The 18,588-nt window shown below is 45.2% G+C and overlaps 1 protein-coding gene across 2 annotated transcripts in view; it reads left to right on the forward strand.

Moving 5' to 3' along the window:
- Positions 1–18,588, forward strand: part of LOC121580109 (rap guanine nucleotide exchange factor 6-like) — a 168,016-nt gene that overhangs the window by 121,991 nt on the left and 27,437 nt on the right. For both annotated transcript variants that reach the window (XM_045224327.1, XM_045224328.1), the window contains exons 11-17: positions 8,103–8,261; positions 9,250–9,402; positions 10,129–10,293; positions 10,837–10,944; positions 11,265–11,468; positions 11,637–11,745; positions 12,032–12,275. In XM_045224327.1, coding sequence (XP_045080262.1) covers positions 8,103–8,261; positions 9,250–9,402; positions 10,129–10,293; positions 10,837–10,944; positions 11,265–11,468; positions 11,637–11,745; positions 12,032–12,275 — 1,142 coding nt within the window. The remainder of the gene's footprint in view (positions 1–8,102; positions 8,262–9,249; positions 9,403–10,128; positions 10,294–10,836; positions 10,945–11,264; positions 11,469–11,636; positions 11,746–12,031; positions 12,276–18,588) is intronic.

Genomic DNA, 18,588 nt, shown 5'->3' on the forward strand with positions numbered 1-18,588 from the left:
TGACGTTACCAGGAAAACGTTTGGGTTGCACCAGATCTTATTTAGGGGCTTCATAGCAAAGGGGGTGAATACATATGCACGCACCACTTTTCCGTTATTTATTTGTACAATTTTTTAAAATGTTTTTCTTTTTTTCATTTCACCGCACCAATTTGGACTATTTTGTGTATGTCCATTGCATGAAATCCAAATAAAAAATCCATTTAAATTACAGGTTGTAATGCAACAAAATAGGAAAAACGCCAAGGGGGATGAATACTTTTGCAAGGCATTGTACGTACATATCCCAACCAGAAGCCATGGATTACAGGCAACATCCGCACTGAGCTAAAGGCTGGAGCTGCCACTTTCCAGGAGCTGGACACTAATCCGGACGCTTATCAGAAATCCCACTACGCCCTCCGACGAACCATCAAACAGGCAAAGTGTCAATACAGGACAAACATCGAATCCTACTATACCGGCTCTGATGCTCGTCGGATGTGGCAGGGCTTGCAAACTACCACGGATTACAAAGGGAAACCCAGCCTCGACCTGCCCAGTAATGAGAGCCTACCGGATGAGCTAAATGTCTTCAATGAGAGCTTCGAGGCTAGCAACACTGAACCATGCATGAGAGCACCAGTTGTTCCAGACGACTGTGTGATCATTCTCTCCGTAGCCAATGTAAGTAAGACCTTTAAACAGATTAACCTTCAGACAGATGACCAGGATGCGTACTTGAGCATGCGCTGACCAACTAGCAAGTTTCTTCACTGACATTTTCAACCTCTCCCTGACCCAGTCTGTAATACCTACATGTGCCCAAGAACGCCAAGGTAACCTGTCTAAATGACTATTGCCCCAAAGCACTCACATCTGTAGCCATGAAATGCTTTGAAAGGCTGGTCATAGCTCACATCAAAACCATCATCCCAGACACCCTGGACCTACTCCAATTTGCATACTGCCCCAACAGATCCACAGATGACGCAATCGTTATTGCACTCAACACTGCCCTTTCCCACTTGGACAAAAGGAACACCTTCGTGAGAATGCTGTTCATTGACTACAGCTCAGCATTTAACACCATAGTGCCCTCAAAGCTCATCACTAAGGTAAGGCCCCTGAGACTGACCACCTCCCTCTGCAACTGGATCCTGGACTTCCTGACAGGCCGCCCTCAGGTGGTGAGGGTAGGCAACAACACATCTGCCATGCTGACCCTCAACACGGGGGCCCCTAAGGGGTGCATGCTTAGTCCCTTCCTGTACTCCTAGTTCAACCACGACTGTGTGGCCGCGCACGACTACAACACTATCATGAAGTTTTCTTCGACACGACGGTGGTAGGCCTGATCACCGACGACAATGAGACCGCCTATAGGGAGAAGGTCAGAGACCTGCCAGTGTGGTGCCAGGACAACAACCTCTCCTTAAATGTCAGAAAGACAAAGGAGCTGATCGTGGACTACAGGAAACGGAGGGCTGAGCACGCCCCCATTCACATCGACAGGGCTGTAGTGTAGCGTGTCAAGAGCTTCAAGTTCTTCTGTGTCCACATCACTAAGGAACTATCATGGTCCAAACACACCAACACAGTCGTGAAGAGGGCACGACAACGCCTCTTCCCCCTCAGGAGACTGAAAAGATTTGGCATGGGTCCTCAGATCCTCACTGTCACTGTTACATTGATGCTGTTGACCCGGATCACTGGTTGCTGCGGAAAAGGAGGAGGTCAAAAGGGGGGTGAGTGTAACCGGTGTGAAATGGCTAGCTAGTTAGCGGTGCGCGCTAGTAGCATTTCAATCGGTGACGTCACTCGCTCTGAGACCTTGAAATAGTTGTTTCCCTTGCTCTGCAAGGGCAGCGGCTTTTGTGGAGTGACGGGTAACGGTGCTTCGAGGGTGACTGTTGTCGATGTGTGCAGTGGGTCCCTGGTTCAAGCCCAGGTAGAGGCGAGGAAAGGGACGGAAGCAACACTGTTACATTAACAAACTATAGTTTTGGCAAGTCGGTTAGGACATCAAAGAGTCAATACAGGACTAAGATTGAATCGTACTACACCGGCGCTGACGCTCGTCGGATGTGGCAGGGCTTGAAAACTATTACAGACTACAAAGGGAAGCACAGCCGCGAGCTGCCCAGTGACACAAGACTTCCAGACCAGCTAAACCACTTCTATGCTCGCTTCGAGGCAAGCAACACTGAAGCATGCATGAGAGCACCAGCTGTTCCGGATGACTATGTGATCACGCTCTCCATAGCCGATGTGAGTAAGACTTTTAAGCAGGTCAACATTCACAAGGCCGCAGGGCCAGACGGATTAACAGGACGTGTACTCCGAGCATGTGCTGACCAACTGGCAAGTGTCTTCACTGACATTTTCAACATGTCCCTGACTGAGTCTGTAATACCAACATGTTTCAAGCAGACCACCATAGTCCCCGTGCCCAAGGACTCTAAGATAACCTGCCTAAATGACTACCGACCCGTAGCACTGACGTATGTAGCCATGAAGTGCTTTGAAAGGCTGGTCATGGCTCACATCAACACCATTATCCCAGAAACCCTAGACCCACTCCAATTTGCATACCGCCCCAACAGATCCACAGATGATGCAATCTCTATTGCACTCCACACTGCCCTTTCCCACCTGGACAAGAGGAACACCTACGTGAGAATGCTATTCATTGACTACAGCTCAGCATTCAACACCATAGTGCCCTCAAAGCTCATCACTAAGCTAAGGATCCTGGGACTAAACACCTCCCTCTGCAACTGGATCCTGGACTTCCTGACGGGCCGCCCCCAGGTGGTAAGGGTAGGTAACAACACATCTGCCACACTGATCCTCAACACGGGGGCCCCTCAGGGGTGCATGCTCAGACCCCTCCTGTACTCCCTGTTCACCCATGACTGCATGGCCAGGCACGACTCCAACACCATTATTAAGTTTGCCGACGACACAACAGTGGTAGGCCTGATCACCGACAACGATGAGACAGCCTATAGGGAGGAGGTCAGAGACCTGGCCGTGTGGTGCCAGGATAACAACCTCTCCCTCAACGTGACCAAGACAAAGGAGATGATTGTGGACTACAGGAAAAAAAAGAAGACTGAGCACGCCCCCATTCTCATCGACGGGGCTGTAGTGGAACGGGTTGAGAGCTTCAAGTTCCTTGGTGTCCACATCACCAACAAACTATCATGGTCCAAACACACCAAGACAGTCGTGAAGAGGGCACAACAAAGCCTATTCCCCCTCAGGAGACTGAAAAGATTTGGCATGGGTCCTCAGATCCTCAAAAGATTATACAGCTGCACCATCGAGAGCATCCTGACTGGTTGCATCACCGCCTGGTATGGCAACTGCTTGGCCTCCGACCGCAAGGCACTACAGAGGGTAGTGCGTACGGCCCAGTACATCACTGGGGCCAAGCTTCCTGCCATCCAGGACCTCTATACCAGGCGGTGTCAGTGGAAGGCCCTCTAAATTGTCAAAGACTCCAGCCACCCTAGTCATAGACTGTTCTCTCTGCTACCTCACGGCAAGCGGTACCGGAGTGCCAAGTCTAGGTCCAAAAGACTTCTCAACAGCATCTACCCCCGAGCCATAAGACTCCTGAACAGCTAATCATGGCTACCCGGACTATTTGCACTGCCCCCCCACCCCATCTTTTTACGCAGCTGCTACTCTGTTAATTATTTATGCATAGTCACTTTAACTCTACCCACATGTACATATTACTTCAACTACCTCAACTAGCCGGTGCCCCCGCACATTGACTCTGCACCGGTACCCCCCTGTATATATATAGCCTCCCTACTGTTATTTTATTTTACTTCTGCTCTTTTTTTCTCAACACTTTTTTGTTGTTTTATTCTACTTTTTTATTAAAAATAAATGGTTAAGGGCTGTAAGTAAGTATTTCACTGTAATGTCTGCACCTGTTGTATTCGGCGCATGTGGCCAATAAAATTTGATTTGATTTGATCTACTTTGTGCATGAGACAAGTAATTTTGTTTACAGACAGATTATTTCACATATAATTCACTGTATCACAATTCCAGTGGGTCAGAAGATTACATACACTAAGTTGACTATAACTTTAAACAGCTTGGAAAATTCCAGAAAATGAATCTTTAGAAGCTTCTGATAGGCTAAATGACATCATTTGAGTCAATTGGAGGTGTTCCTGTGGATGTATTTCAAGGCCTACCTTCAAACTCAGTGCCTCTTTGCTTGACATCATGGGAAAATCAAAATAAATCAGCCAAGACCTGAGAAAGAAAATTGTAGACCTCCACAAGTCTGGTTCATCCTTGGGAGCAATTTCCAAGCGCCTGAAGGTACCATGTTCATCTGTACAAACAATAGTATGCAAGTATAAACACCATAGGACCACGCAGCCGTCATACCGCTCAGGAAGGAGATGCGTTCTGTGTCCTAGAGATGAACGTACTTTGGTGTGAAAAGTGCATATCAATCCCAGAATAACAGCAAAGGACCTTGTGAAGATGCTGGAGGAAACAGGTACAAAACTATCTATATCCACAGTAAAACGAGTCCTATATCGACATAACCTAAAAGGCCGCTCAGCAAGGAAGAAGACACTGCTCCAAAACCGCCATAAAAAAGCCACACTACGGTTTGCAACTGCACATGGGGACAAAGATCGTACTTTTTGGAGAAATGTCCTCTGGTCTGATGAAACAAAAATAGAACTGTTTGGCCATAATGACCATCGTTATGTTTGGAGGAAAAAGGGGATGGCTTGCAAGCCGACGAACACCATCCCAACCGTGAAGCACGGGGTTGGCAGCATCATGCTGTGGGGGTGCTTTGCTGCAGGAGGGACTGGGGCACTTCACAAAATAGATGGCATCATGTGGAAGGAAAATTATGTGGATATATTGACAACAGCCAAGGTATTGAAGTGGCCATCACAAAGCCCTGACCTCAATCCTATAGAAAATGTGTGGGCAGAACTGAAAAGGCGTGTGCGAGCAAGGAGGCCTACAAACCTGACTCAGTTACACCAGCTCTGTCAGGAGGAATGGGCCAAAATTCACCCAACTTATTGTGGGAAGCTTGTGGAAGGCTACCCGAAACGTTTGATCCAAGTTAAACAATTTAAAGGCAATGCTACCAAATACTAATTGAGTGTATGTAAACTTCTGACCCACTGGGAATGTGATGAAAGAAATAAAAGCTGAAATAAATAATTCTCTCTACTATTATTCTGACATTTCACATTCTTAAAATAAAGTGGTGATCCTAACTGACCTAAAACAGGGAATTTTTACTAGGATTAAATGTCAGGAATTGTAAAAAACTGAGTTTAAATGTATTTGGCTAAGGTATATGTAAACTTTCAACTTCAACTGTATGTCCAGTACATAAAGGCAGGGTACAGTGACTAGGCATCAGGAGAGTCAAATAAACAACAGAGTAGCAGCAGCAAATGATGAGTGTAAAAGTGTGTGTGTGTGCGCGTATGTAGTGAATGTGTGTGGGTTTTGTGTGGTAGTGTGTGTTTATATAGCCTAGTGACTCAGACTGAGTCATAGACTGTTCTCTCTGCTACCGCACGGCAAGCAGTACCAGATCGCCAAGTCTGGGACCAAAATGCTCCTGAGAAGCTTCTTCCCCCAAGCCATAAGATTACTGAACAGTTAATCAAATGGCTTCCCTGACTACTTGCATTGACCCCCTTTTTTATTTGCACTGACTCTCTTGCACCCGCTCTATACACAATCACTGAACTCAACCCACACACTCACACATACTACACTGACACACCAACACACTACATACGCTCACACACATAAAACACACACAGATGCATATTGACGCAACTCACACACTCACCCATAGGCACACTTTCACACTCTTTCACACTCTTCACATACGCTGCTGCTACTCTGTTTATTATCTATCCTGATTGCCTAGTAAATTTTACCCCAACATACAGTACCAGTCAAAAGTTTGGACACACCTACTCATTCAAGTGTTTTTCTTAGTTTTTACTATTTTGCATAATAATAGTGAAGACATCAAAACTATAAAATAACACATATGGAATCATGTAGTAACCAAAAAAGATTATTCAAATAGCCACCCTTTGCCTTGATGACAGCTTTGCACACTCTTGGCATTCTCTCAACCAGCTTCACCTGGAATGATTTTCCAACAGTTTTGAAAGAGTTCCCACATATGCTTAGCACTTGTTGGCTGCTTTTCCTTCACTCTACGGTCCGACTCATCCCAAACCATCTCAATTTGGTTGAGGTCGGGGGATTGTGGAGGCCAGGTCATCTGATGCAGCACCCCATCACTCTCCTTCTTGGTCAAATAGCCCTTACACAGCCTGGAGGTGTGTTGAGTCATTATCCTGTTGAAAAATAAATGATAGTCCCACTAAGCCGAAACCAGATGGGATGTCGTATCGCTGCAGAATGCTGTGGTAGCCATGCTGGTTAAGTGTGCCTTAAATTCTAAATAAATCACAGACAGTGTCACCAGCAAAGCACCCCCACACCATAACACCACCTCCATGCTTTACGGTGGGAAATACACATGCGGAGATCATCCGTTCACCCACATCGCGTCTCACAAAGAAACGGCGGTTTGAACCAAAAATCTAAAATTTAGACTCCAGACCAAAGGACACATTTCCACCGGTCTAATGTCCATTGCTCGTGTTTCTTGGCTCAAGCAAGTCTCATCTTCTAATTGGTGTCCTATAGTAGTTTATTTGCATCAATTCAACCATGAAGGCCTGATTCACACAGTCCCCTCTGAACAGTTGATGTTGAGATGTGTCTGTTACTTGAACTCAGTGAAGCATTTATTTGGGCTGCAATTTCTCAGGCTGGTACCTCAAAATAACTTATCCTCTGCAGCAGAGGTAACTCTGGGTCTTCCATTCCTGTGACGGTCCTCATGAGAGCCAGTTTCATCATAGCGCATGATGGTTTTTGCGACTGCACTTGAAGAAACGTTCAAAGTTCTTGACATTTTCGGTATTGACTGACCTTCATGTCTTAAAGTCATGATGAACTGTCGTTTCACTTTGCTTATTTTAGCTTTTCTTGCCATAATATGGACTTGGTATTTTACCAAATAGGGCTATCTTCTGTTTACCCCCCCACACCTTGTTACAACACAACTGATTTGGCTCAAACGCATTAAGAAGGAAAGAAATTCCACAAATTAACTTTTAAGAAGGCACACCTGTTAATTGAAATGCATTCCAGTGGACTACCTCATGAAGCTGGTTGAGAGAATGCTAAGAGTGTGCAAAGCTGTCATCAAGGCAAAGGGTGGCTTTTTGAAGAATCTCAAATATAAAATATATTTTGATTTGTTTAACACTTTTTTGGTTACTACATGATTCCATATGTGTTATTTCGTAGTTGTGATGTCTTCACTATTATTCTACAATGTAAAAAAAAAAAATCAAAATAAAGAAAAACCCTTGAATGAGTAGGTGTCCAAACTTTTGACTGGTAGTGTACATGTACATATTACCTTCACTACCTTGTCCCCTGCACATTGACTCAGTACCGGTACTCCTTTTATATAGTCTCATTATCGTTATTTTATTGTGCTACTATTTCCTTTTTTATTTTTTACTTTTGAACTGCGTTGTTGGGAAAGGGTTCGTAAGTCAGCGTTTCACAGTAAAGTCTACACCTGTTGTAATCGGCGCATCTGGCGAATAACGATTTGATTTGAGTTTTTCCTGGTCTGGATAACGTGCTCAGGAAAAACACCATATCTCACCTGTAGCCACGGCCTTCATATCCCAATGAATGGGCTGTATGTAGCCAACTGCCCAAGTTAACTCTGTTCAAAGCTAGGCAGGAAACTTGCTGCAGAGCAGCAACAGTCAATGATTTACAGAACTGGAGGACTTCTTCTATTCACTCAAGCTCCGTATACCACATACAGAGACACGTTATAATACCAGGCATCAATGATTATTTTGAGTGAAGGTCCATAAAAGCATCTCTATTATGAAGGCCAGCCAGTCAGTCAGTGTCAGCCATTCATTCGCTGTTGTTGTGATGTGTTTGGCGTTGCTGCTTATGTCATCATTGTGCAACCTCCCCAGCTGGACCTGTGGTATGTGATCCTAAACGGGGGGGTGGAGATCGGCCACCCAGACAGCCGCATGGAGACCCTCTGCATGGGCAACAGCTTCGGTATCTCCCCCTCCCTGGACAAGCAGTACATGAGCGGAGTGGTGCGCACCAAGGGGGATGACTGCCAGGTGAGATACTATCCTCTCATTGAGATCTGTGCTTTTGGGCCGACTCCCAAATGACACCCTATTCCCTATACAGTGTACTTTGGGCCCTTTTCAAAAATAGTGCGCTATATCAGGAGTAGTGTACCATTTGGGATGCATACCTACTAATTTCACTGTGAATGGCCACTCGAGTCGGAACGGCCCACTCAACCTCTTGTCAGACTGCTATTATAACTATAATTATACTGAGCAAGGAGCAGCCTCTGAGAGAAATACAATTGGAACTTTTCATTCCCTTTTGACATCGGGTTGGAAGATGAATATGACAATGTTCTTGTATTCCTTGCAAATATAGGGAGTAGTTGTGTAAATGGTCTTGTGTTGGTATCTATGGTGTTGATTTTCACCAGTAAAGCAGGACTAGGTTGAAGAGCTGTTGCTTAGTCATATGGAACCTGGTCTTGATGTTGATATGGGAGGCAGCAGTAGTAGGAGTAGCCTGCTGCTCCATAAGTGGTTTTGAGCTCTCTCGCTCTCGCTCTTTCTGTTAGTAACCAGTTTCTACCCAGACCTGATTGGTTCCTTAAAGAGCTCCTTTATCAGAAACACTGTTTCCTGTCCCTGTTTCAGAGCCTGAACAACAGCTCAGTGAGACAGCAGAGAGGTGAACGCTAGCCAGGGGAGTGTAGCTTGACCATTCAGCCAGGTGAATGTGAACTAGGGGAGTGTAGCAGGTCTGTTAGCCAAGATAGCATACTGTGGCTAGTGTTTATTATCATAGCTGGGCCAGTTGCTAAGGGAGTATAGCTAGTCTGTTAGCTTGTACACTAGCATAACTGGACTAGTAGCTAGGGGAGTGTGGGTGGACCATTAGTGCAAGCCCCCAGCCATGCCTTTCTCCTGCTCCATGGACTGCTCCATTCTACTGTTTGAGTACCCAGCTCTGGTGCAGAGCAACAGGCTCCTGTATTATAAGTTCACCCGCTGTCCCCATGTCATTGTTGAGCAGTTTGTGTGCATCGCCCAAGAGGACTACTGGCGGATTCTCAACCATGTGGAGAAAAACACTCACAAGGTGGAGGAGGAGGGAGAGATCGTCATGGTGAAGGAGCATCGCGAGCTGGACCGCAGCGGCACCAGGAAGGGACACATCGTCATCAAGGTGAGGCAGGAAGTGTAGGAGTTAATGGGACTGTTTCCCAGACACAGATTAGGCCTACCCTTGTCCTGCACTGATGGTGAAGTTCCATTGTCCAGGTCTAGGCTTAGGGTGTAATCTGTCTGGGAAACCGGTCTAAATGGTTTGTATGTGTGCACTGCCTTGACTACCTGGCTAAGACTACCACCGTGTTATACTATTGCTCCTGTAGACACTTTTTTTTTTTTTTTTTTTGCATGCGTGCTTGCTTGCTATGGTCCAACCCATTGATCTGTAAACAGCCAGCTATTGATCTGCTAATGGACTAGACTGATTCCCTTGTCTTCATCTCCTAAGATGCCTCTGCTCCCCCTAACAGCTACAGTATAAATGGGTTGCTGCTGGTCTGAGTACTGATCCTCACTTTTGGATTCTCTTGTCTTTAAATTGTTTGATAACTGCCTGCTTTAGTTTCTCTTCCTCTAAAATCACACTCGCTTCCCATAGCGATATATTTTTGTCAGGTGACCTGCAACCTCACACAACAAGGTTTGCTTTGAATAAGTGCCATCCTTTCACTCAGTTAAATGTTTTATTTTGTCATTTTTCTAAATAGTTGTCCAAAATGATTCGGTCTCCTTGGTGATAAGGCTGTCTTAATTGCCCCTTGGGGGACTAATAAAGTTGTATTAAAATTAATTGACAGTTGGAATGCAGTCGTGATTGATTTCTGTTTGTCTATCCACTCAGGGCACCCCAGAGCGTCTGATCATGCACCTGGTGGAGGAGCCGTCAGTGGTGGACCCCACCTACATCGAAGACTTCCTCCTCACCTACCGCACCTTCCTCTCCAGCCCCATGGAGGTCGGCAAGAAGCTGCTCGAGTGGTTCAAAGTCGACAGCCTCAGAGACACGGTGTGTACACTACTGTGTGTGTGTGTGTCTGCTTCTTTGTGTGAAGCATGGGTGTACTACACAGTAATCAATACAACTTCTGCTAGGTCAGCGGTCTTGGGTGTAAGGGGGATTTGTCCAGTGGAGATACTCTCATAACTGATTTAACATAAGATTAGTCTTGTGCTGTCAATAGTCTTATGGAGATATCATTTGGTGTGTAATCATTCTTCCTCTTAAAGGGGGACCCATCCCCTCAGAGAGAGAGAGAGTTGCTGTTTGTAGCTCTGTCTGTGCTGTGGTTGCAGCATTGTGAGCCAAGATGGCCTTTCCTTAGATTAGAACAATACTACACTTATATTTTCAGTCACTGCATTTCCGGACCCTTGCGGTTCAAAGAACTGCAAGGGTTCTGCAAGGGTCCTTCACCTCTATGATATCTTTAGCCTCAGCTAAAGTTGAATGTTTGATGATTGAAGCTTGCTGACATTTTTTGGAAAATGTACAGGATGCTCTTTGAAGCTTTTTGAATAAGCTTTGACGGCCTTGTGTTTCCCTGTGCAGGTGACACGGATAGTGTTGTTATGGGTGAACAATCATTTCAACGACTTTGAAGGCGACCCGGCCATGACGCAGTTCCTTGAAGACTTTGAAAAGCTGCTAGAAACCACAGTGAGATCACCTTTCCTATATTGTATCTGTACTAATTGTGCGTCCCTAATAGCACCCTATTCCCTGTATAGTGCAACACTTTTGACCAGAGGACTATGAGCCCTGGTTGAAGGTAGTGCACTATATAATGAATAGGGTGCCATTTTGGGTGCAACATAATGTACGTTAACCTGAAGTTCACACCTTCACTAAACTAAAGTCTCATCACTCTGTGGTCAGACAGACATATGATCCTCTGTCTGTGGTTGAACATCTATTACCAGATCTGTTAGCCAGGTCAGTTGAGTGAGTGGGTGTTGAAACCTGATCTGTTCCTGTAGAAAATGAATGGTCACCTGCGGCTGCTGAACATAGCGTGTGCAGCCAAGGCCAAGTGGAGGCAGATCACCCTGCAGAAACCTTCCAGGGAGTCCCCGCTCTACTTCAGCCTGCATGGCGGCAGCGAAAGGGGCTTCGGCATCTTCGTGGAGTCAGTGGAGGAGGGCAGCAAGGCCGCCGAGGCAGGACTCAAACGGGGAGACCAGGTAAGAGAAGTGCTTATTATTGTATTTTTTTCCTGTGTTGCTTTTGCATTTTGAAGTTCATGTTTTTATTCCATACATTTCATACTTTTTAGATTGCTGTTCAGATGCACTTTATGGTTAGTTCAGTAACAAGTGCAGTTGACTCAACTCTCTGTTTTCCTCCTTGAGATAATGGAGATCAATGGTCAGAACTTTGAGAACATCTCCTACACCAAAGCTATGGACTTCCTGAGGAACAACACACACCTCTCCCTCACAGTCAAGACCAACATCTTCGGTTAGTACAATCTGTCCTCTTACCAAAGATAGGATTATTTAATTAATGATGCCGGACCATCTGAAATTTAAATGACCGATGTCAACAGTAGTCTGTACCTGTGTCTTGTATTTGGTTGCAAAATTCATGTAACTTTCCCAAGTCTTCCAACCATGAGTTCTGGAAATCCTGGAAATGTTGGGATAGTTACCAGGAATTTGCATTCCAATACAGCTCTCCCCCCCCCCCCCTAGTTCTGTGACTCAGTCTTGTCATTCACCCACTTTCCCTCCTCTCCTCTCCCAAGTGTTCAAAGAGCTGCTGAGCCGGATCGTACACGAGAAGATGAACGGGGGTCCCCACATCCCCAAGATCCAGGAGAAGAAGGGTAACCGCTTCTCCATCCCAGACCTGCCTGGAGACATGGAGTTCCCCACAGACCACAAGGCCACCAAGAAAATGAAGGCCAACACCGTGTCTGGAGGACGGAACAAGATCAGGAAGATGCTGGAGAAGACCCGCTTCAGCATCCTACCACCCAAACCCTTCAGGTAGGCACAATAACACTATAGTATCCTACCACCCAAACCCTTCAGGTAGGCACAATAACACTATAGTATCCTACCACCCAAACCCTTCAGGTAGGCACAATAACACTACTGTATCCTACCTAGGGCTGGGAATTGCCAGAGACCTCACGATACGATATCACGATACTTAGGTGCCGATACGATATGCATTGTGATTCTTACGATTCTTTATGTATTGCGATTTGACACTGTGATTTTATTGCAATTCGATGTTCCAAACACCATGTCTGCTGCGAAGGGACAAGAGACAGCCATGGGTGAAAAAAGTGTAATTTACTGTAGTTACTCGCCATTTCATAAAACCATTTATCATCATCAAGCCGTTGATCTGCCATAGCCAACCAAGAACTGTATCTAAATCACAAGGCTTTAATAATTTTTTTGTATATTCTGTTTACTCTGAGAGGAGTTAAAGAAAGTGGAGATGAAAGAGACTGATTCGGGAGCACCAGGCTTCATCAGTAGTCTATTATGGACTGACGCTGTGATAGAAAGTGGTAGTACCGCACCGCAGGGATGCTAGTAGCTAGTGACTATGGTAAACTTAATCAACAGCTTCATTTGTGGTTGTTCTTAGTGCTAAGGTAGTTAAGTCAGTATGATTTAAGACATCAGACACTTCTGATGGATGGCTTTATGCTGTCGTCTCAATAGGCTGCTGATGAGATGGAACATGTCCTCTTTGCTCTACCAAATACTTCTGACCAGGGCCCATAGGGAATAGTGTACCATTTGGGGCACATGCTTAGTTTAGTAAACAGTGGTGAAGACAGTACAGGGCAAGCGCAGGTCTTTATTCCACTGACTGGTGTGATAATTGAGTCATGAGCCTTTTCTGATGCCAAGAGGAAGGTCAGGTCAGGGAAGTAGGCTACTCTCTCCAGTCTGCAGTATTCTACAGTAAGACAATCTGAGGACTACCTGGCTTTGCTGCTGTTGACTACCTGGCTTTGCTGCTGTTGACCAACCAGCGGATTTACTGGGATTCCATTGGCAGCCAATAGACTAGGTAGTTTGAGCTGGACACAGGTGGTGGTGATTTGGTGAGATGACTACAAGGGATAGCCAGGGTATGTGTCATCTCTTCAGCTCGACTTCTTATACTCATCTTCATTTAAAAGTGTTTAAGTAGATATACCGGCTGTTTGTCAAAAGTAGACAGTGTCCCGGGGCTTTCCTGATGAAGACAGTGGCAATGTATGAATGTATATTAGAGGCTTTAAAAAATATATATACACCATCAGTCAAAAGTTTGGACACACCTACTCGTTCAACGGTTTTCTTTATTTTTACTATTTTTTACATTGTAGAATAATAGTGAAGACATCAAAACTATGAAATAACACATGGAATCATGTAGTAACCAAAAAAGTGTTAAACAAATCCAAATATATTATATTTTTGCGATTCTTCAAATAGCCACCCTTTGCCTTGTTGACAGCTTTGCACACTCTTGGCATTCTCTCAACCAGCTTCACCTGGAATGCTTTTCCAAAAGTCTTGAAGGAGTTCCCACATATGCTGAGGACTTGTTGGCTGCTTTTCCATCACTCTGCGGACCGACTCATCCCAAACCATCTAACTTGGGTTGAGGTCGGGGAATTGTGGTGGCCAGGTCATCTGATGCAGCACTCCATCACTCTCCTTCTTGGTAAAATAGCCCTTACACAGCCTGGAGGTGTGTTGGGTCATTGTCCTGTTGAAAAACAAATGATAATCCCACTAACCAGATTGGATGGCGTATCGCTGCAGAATGCTGTGGTAGCCATGCTGGTTAAGTGTGCCTTGACTTCTAAATAAATCACAGACAGTGTCACCAGCAAAGCACCCCCACACCATAACACCTCCTCCTCCATGCTTTACGGTGGGAAATACACATGCGGAGATCATCCGTTCACCCACACCACGTCTCACAAAGACACGGCGGTTGGAACCAAAAATCTCAAATTTGGACTCCAGACCTAAGGACAAATTTCCACCGGTCTAATGTCCATTGCTCGTGTTTCTTGGCCCAAGCAAGTATCTTCTTCTTATTGGTGTCCTTTAGTAGTAGTTTCTTTGCAGCAATCGACCATGAATGCCTGATTCACTCAGTCTCCTCTGAACAGTAGATGTTGAGATGTGTCTGTTACTTGAACTCTGTGAAGCATTTATTTGGGCTGCAATTTCTGAGGCTGGTAACTCTAATGAACTTTTCCTTTGCAGCAGAGGTAACTCTGGGTCTTCCATTCCTGTGGCAGTCCTCATGAGAGCCAGTTTCATCATAGCGCTTGATAGTTTTTACGACTGCACTTGAAGAAACTTTAAAAGTTCTTGAAATGTTCCGTATTGACTGACCTTCATGTCTTAAAGTAATGATGGACTGTTGTTTCTCTTTGCTTATTTGAGCTGTTCTTGCCATAATATAGACTTGGTATTTTACCAAATAGGGCTATATTCTGTATACCCCCTACCTTGTCACAACACAACTGATTGGCTCAAACGCATTAAGAAGGAAAGAAATTCCACAAATTAACTTTTTAAGAAGGCACACCTGTTAATTGAAATGCATTCCAGGTCTCTACCTCATGAAGCTGGTTGAGAGAATGCCAAGAGTGTGAAAAGCTGTCAACAAGGCAAAGGGTGGCTATTTGAAGAATCTGAAATATAAAATATATTTTGATTTGTTTAACCTCTTAAGGATCAGACCCTTTTTTCTGACTTAAATACCCAAATATAACTGCCTGTAGCTCAGGACCTGAAGCAAGGCTATGCATATTCTTGATACCATTTGAAAGGAAACACTTTGAAGTTTGTGGAAATGTGAAATTAATGTCGGAAAATATAACACATTAGTTCTGGAAAAGATAATACAAAAAAATATGCATTTGTTTTTTTGTTCCATCTTTGAAATGCAAGAGAAAGGCCACAATATAATATTGCAGTGTAGGCGCAATTTAGATTTTGGCCACTAGATGGCAGCTGTGTGTGTGCAACGTTTCAGATTGATCCAGTGAAGCATTGCAATACTGCACTATTTTGTATCAAGTCTGCCCAAATGTGCCGAATTGGTCAATTGATACATTTTCAAGTACATAACTATAGAGAACATACAAAAATGATATGGTAATACAAAATGTAAGTTTACACACTCCCAGGAATGTCATACATGATGGATCATTCGCTTATACACTAACTTTCAGACATCTAGATGGCCGGGCGGGGTGGGTGTAGAGCCAGAGACAGCAGGGGTTCAAACTGTAGAACCCAGTTCCTACATTTGAATATAAAAATGGATTTTTTTTAAACAAAACTATGCTACATTTTATCTCTGGGATCCTTAGGATGACAAATCAGAGCAAGAATACTGAATGTAAGTACATTATTTACCTTCAGAGGTGAATGTATCAAACCAGTTGGCGTGATACGTTTTTTGTTGTTGTGCACTCTCCTCAAACAATAGCATGGTATTTTTTCACTGTAATAGCAACTGTAAATTGGACATTGCAGTTAGATTAACAAGAATTTAAGCTTTCTGCCCTTAAAAGACATGTCTGTGTCCTGGAAAGTTTGCTGTTACTTACAACTGTCATTCTAATCACATTAGCGCACGTTAGCTCAACCGTCCCGTATATGGGACACCGATCCCGTAAAGGTTAACACTTTTTTTGGTTCCTACATGATTCCATATGTGTTATTTCATAGTTTTGATGTCTTCACTATTATTCTACAATGTAGAAAATAGTAAAAATAAAGAAAAACCCTTGAATGAGTAAGTGTGGCCAAACTTTTGACTGGTACTGTATATTTGATTAATGTGACGATGTTGGTTACGTCAGTGACGATTGGTTCAACTAAATCAGCTTATTTGTTTTTCGATACTTTTAATGTCTGCCCATGTGCTTCTGACTGTGACGTGCCGATGCATGTACTGTGTGTCTACGGTGTGGATACGGTGTGGATACGGTGTGGATACGGTGTGGATACGGTGTGGATACGGTGTGGATACGGTGGCCGTGCCCCCTTGTCTCCTCATTGTCTGTTTTGTTGTCTCTGCTCAGTGTTAACATGGTGCTGACACACTGTACTGTGCTTTAGCCTTGCTGTCGGTTGTTCTCATGCTCTTCACTGTCCTCTGTCTCTCCCGTCTCGCTCTGTAACTGCCTCGCCTGCACAGGGGACTCTTTGGGTAAGACACTTGTGTTACTAGTCCCCTCCATTCAGTGGCAATGTGGTGAAAACGCAGTCTGAGTCCCAAATGTCGCTCTATGCCCTACATGGGCCCCGGTCAAAAGCAGTGCACTACATAGGGAATAGGGTGCCATTTGAGACACACACACAGTCATTGTAGGCGGGGATGAATTCATAACTGACCTTGACCTAAAAGCTAGAGGACTGCATTGTGATATTCATGCAAATTCATGCAGTATCTGCACACATCCCTAAAGCTACCGAGGTGCTTAAGATTCAAGCTCTCCTTGAAACCCATAGGCGTTCTGTTCCGTTCCTACTGTACCTGTTTATTCCACTGTAGAATTCTCTACAGGTTCAAGGCTAGCCTAGCTCTAGTTGAATACAGTAGAATGTCATGTAAAGTTCAGGGTGATCTGGCTCTGTGCTCTGGGTTTACTTTCATCACATTGTGCAGCTCATTCCACAGAGGGCTGAGTGTCTACGGGGTTTTCGCTCCTCCCTTGTACTTGATTGATGAATTAAGGTCACTGATTAGTAAGGAACCCTCACCTGGTTGTCTAGGGCTTACCGTAATTGAAAGGAAAAACCAAAAACCTGCAGACACTAGGCTCTCTATGGAATGAGTTTGACACCCCTGCCGTAGTGCTTCCCTTCACAGTTAGTTCATACATACAACATACCTTGTTCTAAATGACAGGTATGAATTGGATTGTGATTCAAGTAAAAGTACGGTACATGCCAATAATAGCATGATGAAAAGTGCAGACATACCTAATCCTAGATGTACTGTACACATCTGAATCACCTTAGGGTGTAAGGCTGGGTAACTGGGCTAAGTTTTATCCCATCAAATTTCTGCCATTACCTCCTGGTGCAGAAGCAGCCATCGACTCACTGCAAAGATTACCAAGGCTTTTCTACAGCAGGGCTCAGTAATGTCAATGTCTCTCTGTCTCTCTCGCTCTGTCTCTGTCTCTATGTCTGTCTCTGTCTCGCTCTGTCTCTCTCTCACTCTGTCTCTCTCTCTCTCTCTCGCTCTGTCTCTCTCTCGCTCTGTCTCTCTCTCGCTCTGTCTCTCTCTCTCTCGCTCTGTCTCTCTCTCTCTCTCGCTCTGTCTCTCTCTCTCTCGCTCTGTCTCTCTCTCTCTCGCTCTGTCTCTCTCTCTCTCGCTCTGTCTCTCTCTCTCGCTCTGTCTCTCTCTCGCTCTGTCTCTCTCTCTCTCGCTCTGTCTCTCTCTCTCGCTCTGTCTCTCTCTCTCTCTCTCGCTCTGTCTCTCTCTCGCTCTGTCTCTCTCTCGCTCTGTCTCTCTCTCGCTCTGTCTCTCTCTCGCTCTGTCTCTCTCTCGCTCTGTCTCTCTCTCGCTCTGTCTCTCTCTCGCTCTGTCTCTCGCTCTGTCTCTCGCTCTGTCTCTCTCTCTCGCTCTGTCTCTCTCTCTCGCTCTGTGTCACTCTCTCTCGCTCTGTGTCACTCTCTCTCGCTCTGTGTCACTCTCTCTCGCTCTGTGTCACTCTCTCTCGCTCTGTGTCACTCTCTCTCGCTCTGTGTCACTCTCTCTCGCTCTGTGTCACTCTCGCTCTCTCTCTCTCGCTCTCTCTCTCTCGCTCTCTCTCTCTCGCTCTGTGTCTCTCTCTCTCGCTCTGTGTCTCTCTCTCTCGCTCTGTGTCTCTCTCTCTCGCTCTGTGTCACTCTCTCTCGCTCTGTGTCACTCTCTCTCGCTCTGTGTCACTCTCTCTCGCTCTGTGTCACTCTCTCTCGCTCTGTGTCTCTCGCTCGCTCTGTCTCTCTCTCTCTCGCTCTGTGTCTCTCTCTCTCTCGCTCTGTGTGTCTCTCTCTCTCGCTCTGTGTGTCTCTCTCTCGCTCTGTGTCTCTCGCTCTGTGTCTTTCGCTCTGTGTCTCTCTCTCTCTCGCTCTGTGTCTCTCTCGCTCTGTGTCTCTCTCTCGCTCTGTCTCTCTCTCGCTCTGTGTCCCTCTCTCTCTCGCTCTGTGTCTCTCTCGCTCTGTGTCTCTCTCTCTCTGTGTCTCTCTCTCTTGCTCTCTCCCTCTCGCTGTGTGTGTCTCTCGCTCTGTCTCACTGTCTCGCTCTTGCTCTCTCTCTCTCTCT

The sequence above is a fragment of the Coregonus clupeaformis genome, chromosome 13 (assembly GCF_020615455.1).
Source record: "Coregonus clupeaformis isolate EN_2021a chromosome 13, ASM2061545v1, whole genome shotgun sequence".
In the NCBI taxonomy this organism is placed as follows: Eukaryota; Metazoa; Chordata; class Actinopteri; order Salmoniformes; family Salmonidae; genus Coregonus; species Coregonus clupeaformis.